This window comes from Copadichromis virginalis, linkage group LG10 (genome assembly GCF_057382275.1).
Source record: "Copadichromis virginalis isolate Kocher_CV1m ecotype Utaka linkage group LG10, C_Virginalis_male_GT1.1, whole genome shotgun sequence".
Taxonomy (NCBI): Eukaryota; Metazoa; Chordata; class Actinopteri; order Cichliformes; family Cichlidae; genus Copadichromis; species Copadichromis virginalis.
The window spans coordinates 8,484,414-8,499,903 of NC_140627.1; the positions used below are offsets into that span (position 1 = coordinate 8,484,414).

General features: G+C 41.7%; 1 protein-coding gene across 1 annotated transcript in view; it reads left to right on the forward strand.

Moving 5' to 3' along the window:
- The window catches only part of tspoap1 (TSPO associated protein 1), a 74,778-nt gene that overhangs the window by 5,595 nt on the left and 53,693 nt on the right, over positions 1-15,490 (forward strand). Inside the window, exon 3 of the mRNA XM_085469635.1 lies at positions 2,678-2,947. Within this exon, the coding sequence (XP_085325761.1) occupies positions 2,678-2,947 (270 nt within the window). The remainder of the gene's footprint in view (positions 1-2,677; positions 2,948-15,490) is intronic.

Sequence of the window (15,490 nt, forward strand, 5' to 3'; positions counted from 1 at the left end):
CTTATATTTAATATAACCACACTATGAACAGACAAGCGCCTGTTTTTATGCGCTGTCGTTAGCAACAACGACGGTAAAACCACTGCATGTCCGCTTGTTTATTTTCCACATAAACCTTTCAGAATAAAGCTCAAGATCCTGTTGAGACTTTTCTAAATAAACTGAATCACGTGAAAGAGTATGCAAAGTATTTATGGATGAGAAGCAAAACAGAGTCATCAGGTGCTTAAAAATAAACCTTAGACTCAAACGTTAGAACAGGCTTTTCCCCGCAGCACGCTGCGTAATAAATACTCACAAAGAAAACGGCGGCCGTTACAACTTATGTCTAAAAATGTATAGTTTCATACATCGGTTAAAACATTCGACTCCAGGTACATGACGCCCAGCTGGAAACACTTCACGCAAGTCGAGCTGCCCGAGATTCACAGAATTTACAGAAAATGTTACATTTTTGTGATTTATATCGTTATCGGCACAATAGATGTCTTATATCGGGATATGAGATTTTGATCATATCACACAGCCCTAAGCAGTGGTCATGTGTACTGCAGCTCTCTCACATATTATTTAGTTGTTTTGCTGTCAAGAACACTGCTACTAACAAAGGAGCAAATTTAAAATTTCAAAGGAGTTGAAGCAGAATATAGATGGTGTTCAGAGGCACTCATGTGTTGGTTGGTTTGTCTTTAGGCTACTTAAGATTTAAGATCTTGTGAGCAAACTAAGTAATAATGGAATAGGTTGAAGCTGGGGAAACCGATGTTAGGACAAAAAAAGGAACCTTGTGTGTGTGAGCCAAAAGTCTGTGGCTCTCAATTTTTAACCATTTAATGTATCAAAATCTGCACGGTAAAGGAAATGTGAACTTTAATTTTCAGGGTGAACTGTATGTGATTTTACTTTTGATTGCACTGGCAACACACCAGAAAAATACCAGGTAGAAAAAATTTTTAAAAAGCCAAAATTTCCAGTTAGTCTTTGTTGCTCCTAACTATAGCCTCTCTAATGTTTGAAGTAATGCTTTATACGAAAGTTGCATTTTCACAACTAGAAAAAAAATGCTTATTTTAAAAATATCACTCACCAAAATGCAAATTCCTTTGGTGGTTTCTTACACAGTAAGATAGATTATTTGTTAGATAAACTATCAAAATGCAGCAAAAAGGCATCCACAGCACAGCTGGGATTTCCAGTAAATTTATTCCAGTTTACAGAGGTGAGGCTTGTCAGACACTGATTGGCTACAACTTCCTGTGTCGGGAAAGTAAAAATTATTCATAGAGGCCTATTTTAATACTGCATAATTTCCTTAATTATGGGATTAATAAAGTATTCTGATTCTGATTTCTTTACAGTTTCACATAAAGAAACTTTACTCTTAAGATGAACTTTTCGCCCTCACTGTCTAAAACATACTTTTTTTTCTCATATCCAGTCAAGTAAATGACTATACGATGTATTTCACATATCCATCTACCGTACTCTAATTGCGTCCATTTCCCTAGTGCACAACTACAGTAAAACATTACAGTCAGTTTCTGCTGGTCATAGCTGTCTGTCTGCCTGCCTCCTGCAGCCTCCCTCTGTTGCACTGTCTACTGCCCCTTGAGCAATCAATAGGCAGCCAACATCATTCCAGCGTCATCTCCATGGAAACGAGCTCTAGTCCCTGTAATGATTGGGTCCCTTCTCAAAACCTGCCTTTTTGTGATAGGACGATGGATGCAGTCCTCCCAGCCCCCTCCTTTCATAGACACTCGACATCTCACACACACACACACACACACACACATTTTTCTCTTCGTCCTCCTGCTTCACCTTTATAGCGCAGCAACCAAGAAGGGATTAAGCACCCTGTTGAGTCTTATTGCTTCTGGATGAAATGCTTCTTGACAAGGCAGCATGAATACGGAGAGACTCACAGCTGAGGAGTAAGCATGCCACCCACATCTCAACCTTGCTGAGAGAATGAGGGCTGAAGCGAAGACCTGTTAGTCTGTTCTTTTTTTCGCTATCACACGTCTCTTGTCGTGTTCTACTTGATTTGGGACTGCACGGGCTATTTCAACATTACGTAGGGTATGAGTGAACTAGCGTGTCTTTCCTTTTCTATTTATGACAACCCTCCCCCTCGTGCAGACGAGCAGCGAGGCAAGAAGAAATGGGTTATTTCAATGTTGTGAGCTGGACTCTGAATCTGAATGCTACACTGTGATAAATATAACAGTATGCTCAAGAATGCTGCTGTGCTGTGACATTCATTGATTGGTTTTCACAAGCGAAGACCAAAAATATATAATATCCCTTTGGAGCTGATTGTCCTCATTTTGGAAAACGTCACTGCGTAAAGAGAGGAGGTACTTTAGAGATGAACCAGGAGTTATAACTGCTTTTAATCAACCCTCAACATCCAGCACGAGAGCTGTTTTTGTCAGTACCATTTAGATTTACAAAATTAAGAGCTTGATACCATGGCAGTAAGAGTCATTTGCTTGTTTTCAGACACTTCACCTTAGCCTTGAATAAGAGCCCAGTCCTGCTCGTGAACTGGTGGAAGTCAACCTGCGGTCCATGTAATTCTCCTTCAGCAAATGAAACACAAGCAATGGCTTGGTCTTGGCCGAGCATCTCTTGTGGTCATATTGATCTCCTCCGCTCTGTTTAACTTTGACAGAGAGTGATGTACGACTTGTGCACTCGGCCTGAGCAGCCTGAGCCCGCGCCGGCAAACAGAGAAATGGAGAGCCGCGAAGAGGCGAAAGCTTTTGAGGCACAACAGCCGGAGTTGAGGGGGTCGGTGGAGCAACATGATAAGCAACAAGGCAGCCTCTCAGACAAGGCAACCCCAACGACAGCTAATGTCACTACAACATCACTGTTAGGAAAGAGGCACCACTCGCTTTACGCAAACCTCAGTGGCTTAGAAATGGAAGGGATACATAAAGTAAGTGCGGAACACCAATGTGTCTTTCTGATGGTTAATGGCTTGGAAATGTTTGGGCCTGGATAGGTGTCAACCTACTATTAGAGAGAAGCTAATGTATGTAGAGTATTACAGGATCATTTTGACAGGAGATTTCAACTCAATACTCAAGGTAATGTTCAGGTTGTGTTGCAAACCATAATATGGGCTAGTTCTGCATATCCTCTGTAACTGAAAGTCACAGAGCCGTTATTTAAGTACAAATCATTTGTATGGGATTACACTGGTGTTGCACTGCTTATTTTCATTAAAGCTTCTTTATTAAGTTGCTGTAGTAGAAATAGATTGTTAAACAGGAATCTTTCTTTATATGGTGACTTTTTTAACCTCTATATGTCCTCTAAATATTCAAAGTCAGCACTGAAGCCACAAGATTGTAGTATGGCTAGTAGATACTAATTCAAGTAGCTTCTCTAAGGAGTTGTAGTATACGAAGCTATTACCACAGCCAAAACATCCTTAGATAATACCACTTTGGAATAAAATACCAACAAATGAAACAAAGCGTATCAAAAATATTTGGAATAACTGAACACGAGTGGTTTAAACTGCTCTAAAAAGTTGGTCAGTTCTGTTTAAAGTTGCAGGCAGTCCCTCGGAGCTGCAGGAAAAAGACATGTCAAAACAGCATCTCCATTAAAGTATGCATAGACAGCTGAATGAGTCTGGGCCCCGTTGAGCTGCTATAACTTGCTACACCATTTATCTTTGTTTTGCCATGTGATTGTTTTTAGTTTTATCTTTTCAATCACATAGTGTTCACAGAGAAATTTCCACTTTTTTGACAGCATTTTTTCTCCCCAAAACATTGGCCCTTCCTTGTTTATCTGAGGCTCTGAATGTTTCTGTAGTTATGACACAATTTCATCATTTAAGCAAAGTAGTAATCTGTGTGCAATATTACCCACTCTCTTCCCCACCCCCACAACTTTATTACCCACAATCACCATTTAGCAAAAGCTAAACACACATCCTGGCAGAAAATCTGTGGCCACACACCCTGAGAGGGAGCATAAAGTGATGCCTAAGAAATGATTATTTGGTCTTTTTATAGTAGCGATCGGCAGCTGTGTTTTCCACCAGGAATCTGCCAGTCTTACATTACTGTATAACTACACTGTTATTTGCTGTGCAGGTACCACAGTTGGCCTTTTGTTTTGTTTCCCTAGTCCCGCCCATAATTGATGACTGTCTGCGGTATGTTGTTGTATGCTAGGATGCTTTTATATAACAATGTACCAAATTGTATTCCCCCCCCCCCCCCCCAAAAAAAAGAGTAAAATATTGATGTAAGAAACAGAGCATGTTTTGCACAGCAGGTGTTAGAAACAGTGGCTGGAACTGCCCTGTGGAGAAAATTGGTTGGTTTTAATGTTTTGGTGTAATTTATCAGATTTTAATTATACAGAGTGGCTTGGCTTAAGAATCAGAAAGTATTTTATTCATTCATTAATTCACAGAAGTGGTTAGAGCTCATATTACATACATTTTTTAAGAAGTTGCTGCTGTAAACATTTCCTGTCCATGCACAAAAGAGGCATGGTTTTACTGAAGTCTAAGCATTGTTGACTTTCTGTGCTCTGTGATCTGCACTTTTTAACACCTGCTTTGATTCCATATTTCTGATTGCTAAGTTCCATATGGAGCTACATACAAAATCCATTTATCCGATCACTCTACTGACGCGTGTATCTTTAAAATTGACCCTGCATTCAGATTACATTAAAGGTCAACAAGCTGTGGTTTCTGTTCAGTTTTACATCGTCTAATTCCAGCTGCTGAAAACAATGATTATGTATATTTTTCTTGGCCTGAGAGAAGTGCAGAGGTATGCAGTTGTGTTTCTGCTCTGAGAATCTGCTCAAGCCTACTCTATCACCTCAGTCACTCTTGAGGGGACATTAACCACTTTGTAAAATATCCAAATCATAAGAATATGTGTCACTCGGGTGTTTTGTCAGATGTAGTTTGAAAGCCAGTAAATATAGTTTTTGTTACCTTGTCAGTGTGTCAGTTTTCCGGCTATGGATGAAGTGGCATAACTGCTACTCAGCGAAAATCTGGTAAGCTGTTTCTTCCTACTCGATTAGCTTAGTGACACATGCATGCAGGTTTGTCAGGTTAAGAGGGAGATTTAAAGGCCACGTTTTCAGATTTTTGGTCATAGTCATTGTTCACCTCAGCAATCCAAATGAGTCAATTGAGGTTTTAAGTAGTTTATATTTTTTTGTATTTTGTTCAGATGAATGAAATATGGGTGTTGAGTTGCAGTTACCATGTTTGCCCCTGGTTTGTGTAGGTTTTCTTTCACAAACTAAAGACTGTTTGCAGCAATTAAAAACACCATGCAGAGGACAGATGGACAGTTGTATCCAAGTTATTATTAGTAATGGTTAGAATCGAAGCAATTAAGTAGTTATGTGAAAAATACAATTTAAATATCAGACATCAGACTAATGTATCTTATTTTCTGGGCAATACAAATACACTTTATTATTTTTATTAATTCAGTTTAATTCAATTTTATTTATATTGCGCCAAATCACAACAACAGTCGCCTCAAGGCGCTTTATATTGTACAGTAGATCGTACAATAATAGATACAGAGAAAAACTCAACAATCATATCACCCCCTATGAGCAAGCAATTTGGCGACAGTGGGAAGGAAAAACTCCCTTTTAACGGGAAGAAACCTCTGCCAGAACCAGGCTCAGGGAGGGGCGGCCATCTGCTGCGACCGGTTGGGGTGACAGAAGGAAAACAGGATATGACATGCTGCGGAAGAGAGACAGAGATTGATAACAGGTATGATTCAATGCAGAGAGGTCTATTAACACATAGTGAGTGAGAATGGTGACTGGAAAGGAAAAACTCAATGCATCATGGAAATCCCCCGGCAGCCTATGTCTATTGCAGCACAACTAAGGGAGGATTCAGGGTCACCTGAAAACTGAAGGCTCTCCCTCCCATTCTACTTTTAAATACTCTAGGAACAACAAGTAGGCCTGCAGTGTGAGAGCGAAGTGCTCTAATAGGGTGATATGGTGCTACAAGGTCATTAAGATAAGATGGGGCCTGATTATTTAAGATGTTGTATGTGAGGAGCAGGATTTTGAATTCAATTCTGGATTTAACAGGAAGGCAATGAAGGGAAGCCAATACAGGAGAAATATGCTCTCTCTTTCTAGTTCCTGTCAGTACTCTTGCTACAGCATTTTGGATTAACTGAAGGCTTTTCAGGGAGGTTTTAGGAGATCATGATAATAATGATTTAAAGTAGTCCAGCCTGGAAGTAATAAATGCATAAACTAGTTTTTCAGCGTCACTCTGAGACAGGATATTTCTAATTTAGAGATGTTGCGCAAATGGGAGAAAGCAGTCTTACATATTTGTTTAATATGTGCATTTAAGGAAATGTCTTGGTCAAAAATGACTCCAAGGTTCCTCACAGTGTTACTGGAGGCCAAGGTAATGCCATCCAGAGTAAGAATCTGGTTAGATACCATATTTCTAAGATTTTCAGGGCCAAGTACAATAACCTCAGTTTTATCTGAATTAAGAAGCAGAAAGTTAGCGGCCATCCAGGACTTTATGTCTTTAAGACATTCCTGCAGTTTAACTAATTGGTGTGTGTTATCTGGCTTCATGGACAGATAGAGTTGGGTGTCATCTGCATAGCAGCGAAAATGTATACTATGTCTTCTAATGATACTGCTTAGGGGAAGCATGTATAATGTAAACAGAATTGGTCCTAGCACTGAACCCTATAGAACACCATAATTAACCTTAGTGTGGGAAGAGGACTCTCCATTTACATGCACAAATTGGAGTCTATTAAATAGATATGATTCAAACCACTGCACTGTAATACCTACAGCAGGGGTCGACAACCTTTTTGATGATGAGTGCCGTCTAAAATTTCCTCAGAAGTCAATGTGCCATATGATTGCATTAGCAATAAATTTAATAACGCTCTATATGAACAGCTACACACTATATAGAACAACTTTACAGAATTATATTTCTTCGCAGATGTTGGCAGCTATCAGTGAATAGTTATTAGCTATTTTGAAACAAAAAAAGACACTTTTTATCCATAACAGCAAATGAACTGTACAACAGAAAATGCAAATGCTATGTATGGTCTCCTCACAACCCTGAAAACAAAAATGCTGTTGTGACAGTGATGTACAGTCTCGTTGGTATATCTATGATTTCTATACATTTTACATCAGACAAAACTTTGGTTGTAAGATTCAGATAATTATTTATTAAAAGCTAGACATTTTAAATGAGAATAAGAAAGAAAAGTATTTCTTTGCTGGTTTATATCTGACCCAGATAGACTGCAGGTCATAACTTCTTACCTGAAGTTCAGTTCACCTGACACTCGGACTGGCGGCCGCCTCGGGTCTCTCCTGCCTCCTCCCCTTTCCCTCAACCACCTGCTGGCCTCCGTGGAAGCTCCGCCATAGCCACCACCAAACAACAGAGTTATTTTTACATTTTACACATCGGCCAGCATTTGGCCAATTCACCACCTTTCATTGTTTACACCGTTACAAAAAAAGAACAAAAAACCATCAGCCCATAAAAACGAAAAATCACATCGGCCCACCGGGCAAATGCCCGGTATACCCGGTGGCCGGTCCAGCTATGGTCGTGCCATCAGTTAACCCTTTGCGTGCCACCCGGGGTTGCCAGCCCCTGACCTACAGCGTGCTCTAATAGAATATTATGGTCATCAGTATCAAACGCTGCACTAAGGTCTAGCAGGACAAGCACAGAGATGAGTCCACTGTCAGAGGCCATAAGAAGATCATTTGTAACCTTCACTAAAGCTGTTTCTGTGCTGTGATGAGCTCTGAAACCTGATTGAAACTCTTCAAATAATCCATTCCTCTGCAGATGATCTGTTAGCTGTTTGACAACTACTCTTTCAGGGATTTTTGATATGGTTGGAGATTGGCCTATAATTAGCTAAGACTGCTGTGTCTAGGGATGGCTTTTTAGGTTTAACTACTGCCAGCTTGAAGGCCTGTGGTACATAGCCAATTATTAGAGATAGGTTGATCATATTTAAGATTGAAGCATTAATTAATTAATGGCAGGAAAAGACACGTTGATGGTTTGGAGGAAGTAATTATTGAAGTTAACTCAGAAAGATCAATTGGAGAAAAAGAGTCTAAATGAATATCAATGGTACTGAAAGTAGCTGTAGATAATATTACATCTCTGGGATGATTATTGGTAATTTTTTCTCTAATGATTAAAATTTTATTTGTGAAGAAGTTCATGAAGTAATTAGTAGTTAACGTTAAAGGGATAGTTGGCTCAAAAGTACTCTGACTTTTTGTCAGCCTTTCCAGCCTTGTGTAGGTCCACAATCTTGTTCTGACATCCTTGGAAATCTCTTTGGTCTTGGCCATGGTGCAGAGTTTGGAATCTGGATAGATTGATTGCTTCCATGAACAGCTGTCTTTTATACTTGTGTGAAATACACCTGGGAGTTGGAAATCTTCCTGATTGATAGTGTTGCAGCCGGTCTAGGGGACCCGACCGCAACAAGAGGAATGATCCACCCCCAGTTCGATCCCAAGCAGCACATCACACATAAGTTAAAATAAGAAATGGTTTATTTACAGGAACGAAACAAAAACGGGTTTCACAGGAGTCACTCAGGCTTCGGGGTGGACCTACGCCGAAATAACAAACAAAAGGAAAACAGCTGAGAGGAGCGACTGCTTGCCTATCCCTAAAGAAACATAACCAAATGACAATCACTTACCTCCCTGCCTAACAAAACATGAGAAAACTGCCCAACTGAAAAGGCGATCCACCCCAATTCCTCCTGGATTCACAAAACGCCGGAGGACACTGATTCAGAGAGTCAGCTGCAGCGACCTGCAGCAAAAGCCTGCACGCATTCATTGGTCAGCATATTTATGTCTAACTGCCTGATCATTTTTTCATAAGCACTTACTTTTTAAGTATGTTTTTTTTTATCACCCATGAACCCATGAAGGGCATGTCGCAGCCCCAGCTGGTTGGGGTAAGACCTAAGATGGATGGATTGCCGTCCTCAACCCTGACGTTTTATACTCCGCCTCCAGATCATCATCCAATCTGGGCACGCCATCTTCGGGATCCACCACTCCTGGAGGCGCACCTGCACACTCACATTTACATGTCAGAACCCCAGCCCACGACGGCAGCCATAACAATAGGGTGTCAAATACTTATTTCCTTCATGAAAATGTTAATTAATTTATAACTTTTTTGAAATGCATTTTCTGGATTCTTTTGTTATTGTTCTGTCTCTCACTGTTCAAATAAATCATTGAAATTATAGACTGGCCATTTCATTTTTAGTGGGCAAACTTACAAAATCAGCTGGGGTTCAAATATTTTTTTCCCTGACTGTAATTAATTTAATACTTAAAAAAACTCACAAGATAATGAGCCTAGCGTTCAAAGTTTAACACTAAGCAAAAAGGTGATTAAAATAATTCACTAATTAACCCTGTGATTGTGATTGCCCTGTTTGGGGCGATCGTGGCTCAAGAGTTGGGAGTTCGCCTTGTAATCGGAAGGTTGCCGGTTCGAGCCCCGGCTTGGACAGTCTCGGTCGTTGTGTCCTTGGGCAAGACACTTCACCCGTTGCCTACTGGTGGTGGTCAGAGGGCCCGGTGCCGCCAGTGTCCGGCAGCCTCGCCTCTGTCAGTGCGCCCTAGGGTGGCTGTGGCTACAATGTAGCTTGCCATCACCAGTGTGTGAATGTGTGTGTGAATGGGTGGATGACTGGATATGTAAAGCGCTTTGGGGTCCTTAGGGACTAGTAAAGCGCTATATAAATACAGGCCATTTACCATTTACCATAATCGTACATCAGAGAAACACCAGTCATAGAACTGGTCATTTTCTTTGTTGCAAAACAATTAATGGATTTGCAGAATGACTGCTTATTGGTCTGGCAAAACCCCATCACCACCTCCTCACGGTGCCAGCTGGGAACAATGACCCATTAGGAAGTTGGCCAGCGGTGAGGGTCATTGATGTCAGGGGGAGCGATGCGCCAGTCAGCGTATTCTTCGGTCACACCGAATGCAATGCCAACTCAAAATTTGAAAACGAATACTAGGGCAACGCGCGTCGTCCTCGCCCAAACAACGTGAGAAGAGGACGAGTGCTACCTGCCAGTGGATGGGTCAGGCCAAAGGAGCTAGCCCAATTACTATGCCTCCGTGCCCTGAACGTTGGTACATTAACCGGAGGAAGCTGCGAACTAGCCGACACTCTCAATAACCGCCGCATCGACATTGCGTGCATTCAAGAAACGGAATGGAAAGGGGCGTATGAAAGATTCAGTATCTTCAGTCTTCAGTGGACACGCCATTTCTGGCACAAAACACCTGTAAAAGATGGTCGATTTAGGAGGTGACCCCGACAACTTCAGCCTGTCAAACATATTAATGGAGCAGTATGTTTAAAAAAAAAAATCTAATTAAGCATGCACTCAGTACCCTAAGAATTATTATGGTAGTTAAACACAGTGATAGTTGTATATCATATTATATCACTTCAAACAGAGGTGACCCAGTAATGCTAAAATACAAAGGTTTGGACACCGTTTTGCATGTTTCCCTACTGTAGGGGTCTCTGCAAGCATACAGAGGGGGTACTCTGAGAGGGTACAAGATGACAACTTTGGAATTCTACTAGAAACAGTCGATCATATTTGTTTGTCAAAGCTGAATTCAGGGCGAACTACGCTAAATTAGCGTTTTTAGCTAGCAGCTACAATAAGCATAAAAGTTACCTTACGGCTATCATTTGTTAACATGACGCTTGTTCTTATACATGTAATACATTTATTACCAACCTGAGAGTTTATCCGCTATTCGACATGACGAATGACGAATGACGAATGACTTCTGAAGTCTTAATTCAGCTCAAGATGCTGTAGATTCCCGTCAGTAACACTTTCGGTCCGCTAGTAAAACGTAGTTCTATTAATCTGCGCTTGAACCGGAACCGGATGTAAGTTCCAAAAAACGGAATTTTGGGACTTGAAATTGAATTGTAGAACTGAAACTGAATGGTGAGAAGGGAATCTGAAATTATTCGAGAGCTGAATTTTGAGCTGAGGTTGAACACCAAGAAGACTGAGTACTTAGAAGCCGGCCCCCAAACCGACTGCACCATCAGCATCAATGGAGAATACCTGGCGAAGGTATCTCACTTCAAGCACCTCAGATCAATGATCAACAATGACGACGACATCCTGCCAGACGTACGACCCAATGCGCCCTGGATGAAGTTGCGCCAAGTCACTGGTGTCCTGTGCGACCGACGAATGCCTGACATCCTTAAGTCGAAGATCTAAAAGAGCGTAGTGCGCCCTGTGGCCCTTTACGGATCAGAGTGTTGGCTGGCCACCTCAAAGCACGAACAGGACCTTCACACAGTGGAAATGCGGATGCTGCGATGGTGCCTGGGCCTGACACGATGGGACCACGTCATGAACATCAACATCCAAAAGCGGCTGGGCATTGCGCCGATCACGGAGAAGATGCAACGAGTGCGACTGCGATGGTATGGGCACGTGGTCAGAAGTGACGAAAACTCAGTGGCAAGAATGCACTGCGACTCAACCCCCAAGACCAGCGACCAAGGGGCAGACCAAAAAGGCGATGGATGGACCGAATCAAAGACGACGTGAAGAAGATCGGCCGAATGGAGGCGGCTTTGCAGAAAAGCAGACCCCGCAGTGTGGGAATAACGCTAGGAGGAGGAAGAAGAAGCAGAAGGACTGCTGATTGATTTTCTTTCAGTCAGCAAATTGATTATGGAATAATCATGGAGTTTCACGGTCACAGCAGTTGATTTTCCGACAATTGTATCAAGCAATCCAGAAAAATGTAACACGAATTTAAGATTTATTTCCTCCATGTGTGGAAATGTGTGTGTTTTATATTGGCCAGCCATGTTATTTCTTGCGAATAATTTATAGGGGGGTAATCCCTAGAGTCCATATACCAGCCTGCACATGAATGCCCCCCTCTCTGCTGTCTGGCTGAAACTGAGATCAAACGTTGCGCTGCTTTTACTAACATTGTGGACCCAGTAGACTGGGTATCTGTTCAACACTATATATGTAGGGTAGGGTTGTGTCCTCACACGTTTTCTCAGGTTTACTCAGTTGCTCTGGCAAAGCCTGAAATATATAAAGAAAGCTTCTAAAAACTGAAAACACCATAATTTATGCAGTGCTGGAAATTCTCTGCAGCACTGCAGCCAGTCTTTAGTGTACATCCTCCATTAGCTAAGAACATCATTTACATATCTCACACTTGACAGGAGCATTAAAGTTTATATTCATTTTTCTTTCTTTGCTCAACCCATTTGCTCCCTGACCTTTTTTTTCATGCCCTCATCCCCCCCCCCCCCCCCCCCCTGCAGATAAGATTGAATCATTAGCTCATTTATAGAGAGTTCTTCACTGGTTGCCTCTTTAAGTCTTTAGCTTATATCACACATAGGGCATCTCGTCATCCCTCCTCCTACATCTGCCAGCCTCTATTCACACTCTTGTGTATTTGGCATTTTTCAAGCATTCTTTGCTGCCTGTGACATTTCTACATCATTGGGTCGTGCTAGCAAGATTAAACCCATGATTACCTATTTTCTACTTCACAATGGGAAATGCTTTTAGCCTGCAGGATGAAAGGGAGTCTCATTTTGTTGATCCTGTGGTCATCAGAAAAAGGTCACCTCAGCCTTTCATTACAGGAAAATCTACCAGATGGGCATTTTTTGTACGAGGACTTGTTAATGTTTGTTGTGGAGCACTAAAGTGGTGTTTGGACATTGCGACATGGTCCCCAGCCTGTCTGACTTGACCTTTCCTTGTCTGTTCCTAGCCAGTCTACATTATATGAAAAATTCTGTCATCACGAAACTTGCCTCCGCCTCTAGTTTGCCCTGTACTCTAAAACTGTTCAGTATGGCCTGCAAATGGTAAATGGCCTGCATTTGTATAGCGCTTTTCTAGTCCCTAAGGACCCCAAAGCGCTTCACACTACATTCAGTCATTCACCCATTCACACACTGGCGATGGCAAGCTATATTGTAGCCACAGCTGCCTTGGGGCGCACTGACAGAGGCGAGGCTGCCGGACACTGGCGCCACCGGGCCCTCTGACCACCACCAGTAGGCAAACATGGGGTTAGTATCTTGCCCAAGGATATTTGGCATGCAGCCAGGAGGCAGCTTGGGATCGAACCACTGACCTTCTGATTAGTGGCTGACCTGCTCTGCCACCTGAGTTACAGCCACCCCAGTTTATCTGCTTCCTGGCTTCTAAATTGTGTTGCCATCTTTCTTTTTTAATGGTTGCTTTTAAAGCTGATCTTGCCTGATCTAATGTACTGCAGAGCAATGTTGTGTTAACACTTGAGGTCAAGGACAGTCCAATCATTCTTTAACGTGACCGAGAGAGTGAGAAAGCAAATATTCAACAACAGCTAACTATGCTTTACTGTGTTTGTACCTGACCTGTCTCTGTCTCTGGGAATCCTGGGGAATTTTTCACTCATTCATCAGTGGGCTCCAAGTCATGAGATGCTGCCTGGGGGAAACTGCTGTGACAATGACAGAGTAGGAGGGTTGATTTTTGGCAACTCCAAGAGTAGCGACAGGGTCCTTGTGGGCCTGGTTGGAAGAATTTTTCAATTAATTTTAAACACTTCCATTTCTGGCTGAATGCACTGCAGCTTGTTGAGGTCAGGACAATCTGTAGAATGAAAGTGGCTGAATGGTGTGCCCATAGTTGTCATTTGCTCACTTTGGTTGCAGATAGATAGGCAGTTTAACCGCAGTTGCGTATGCATTTTGGAAGAATACACATGTGGCCATTGTGTTGTCTCTTTGATATTGATTTTCTAAACTCAATACCATGATGTCCAACACAAACCACAGAGTTTGTGTTTTGGAAGCAATACAGTATGGACATAATTTTAATGTACAGTATAAGCAGAGCTGTGGATATGAATATATGAGCATGATCTCTAGTCACTTTAATCTATCTCCATTACACTTCATAAATCCACATAATGACGTATCTATGAGGTTTTAAATATAAATTCCGTAAAAAACTCTCTTCAAATTTCCTCAAATTAAGTTGCTTGCTGCTGGGCCATAGCAGGGGGTTAAGGGGCTTGTATGCATATGCAGTTTTCTCCAACAAGATGAAGGATTCTTTTGACGCCCTTGGCATTGATCCCGTGGAGGGGTGGGAGGAGACACAAATCATCTCAACTACATACTGTCTCCCATCAGTCCATTTTCTCCTGACATTGTACTAAATGAAATAATTTAGTGACCCCTCCTTCTTTTCATGTTTGCCTTTTTAAAAGGCCAGATGATGTTCTCTGCATGTCTGACACCTTATTAAGCCTCTGGGGGACGAGGGGGTTGTGGCATTTTTATTTGGGGAGTTTGAGATGAATGGAAAGCTGTGCTTGTATGCAATCTAATTACTGTGGTCATCTGTGGTCGTCATCTGCCAAATGGTTAAACACAGTCATCATGGCCTCTATATTTATGTCTATACTTGGATCAAACATGGAATCGCTACTGATTCCAGAGGTAAATTAACATGAATGAATACATCATAATATGTGCTTGCATCAGGATTTCTAGTCTGATCGCCAGATGTAAGCTAGAACGTTCAGATCATGTGAAGGACATTAAGGACATGTATTCTTCTTTTTATCCTCCATATATGGTAAATGAAAAGGGACTAACAGCTATCTCCAGACAATGGATTTTGTTTTTGCACAACCTCACCCAGTGGACGTTTGTATGAGCTAGAGGTAGATTGCCGGACGCCTTGTGGGGGGGAGTAATGGGGTTCCCTGTGTTGGCTCTTTGTTCTTGCTGTATGAGAGAGGACCCCCTAATCTGTCACCGTCAGGTACCCTGGGGGAGGTGAGTCGTGATGAATACAGGAAGGGATTTGAGAGGACACTAAAGAGGGTTTCTTCATGACTTATATATGAGTGTAGAGCAAGAGCTGCTGTTTATAAAACACCCCAGGCCACAAACAGCTTTGTTGCTCTTCTCATATTTTTTTTTTAAAGAGAAAAGCCTCAGCTTTGCTGAACAGCCTTTCCTAAGTTTTGCAGTGCTACAGGCTGCAAGTATGCTTACGCAGTTGCTGTTTTTTTGTCCTGTAAGTGAGTTAGATATTGGTGACTCTTAAAACACAAGCTTTGAAATGATCTTTCCAATGATATAAAAATTATGTGCAGATAAAAGTGTAGAATTTTTGTGCATTAGCAGGTTTATCTGCAGATAATCAGGACCATGTTAAATAATAATACTGTTAAAATTGAAGGAATAAGGGATTCAGATTCATGTCTTTTGAGGGTATTTGACAACTTAGCAGTTTACACAACCTCATTAGCAAACCACTCGTGTTACTGCAGGCCAAGATAAGGA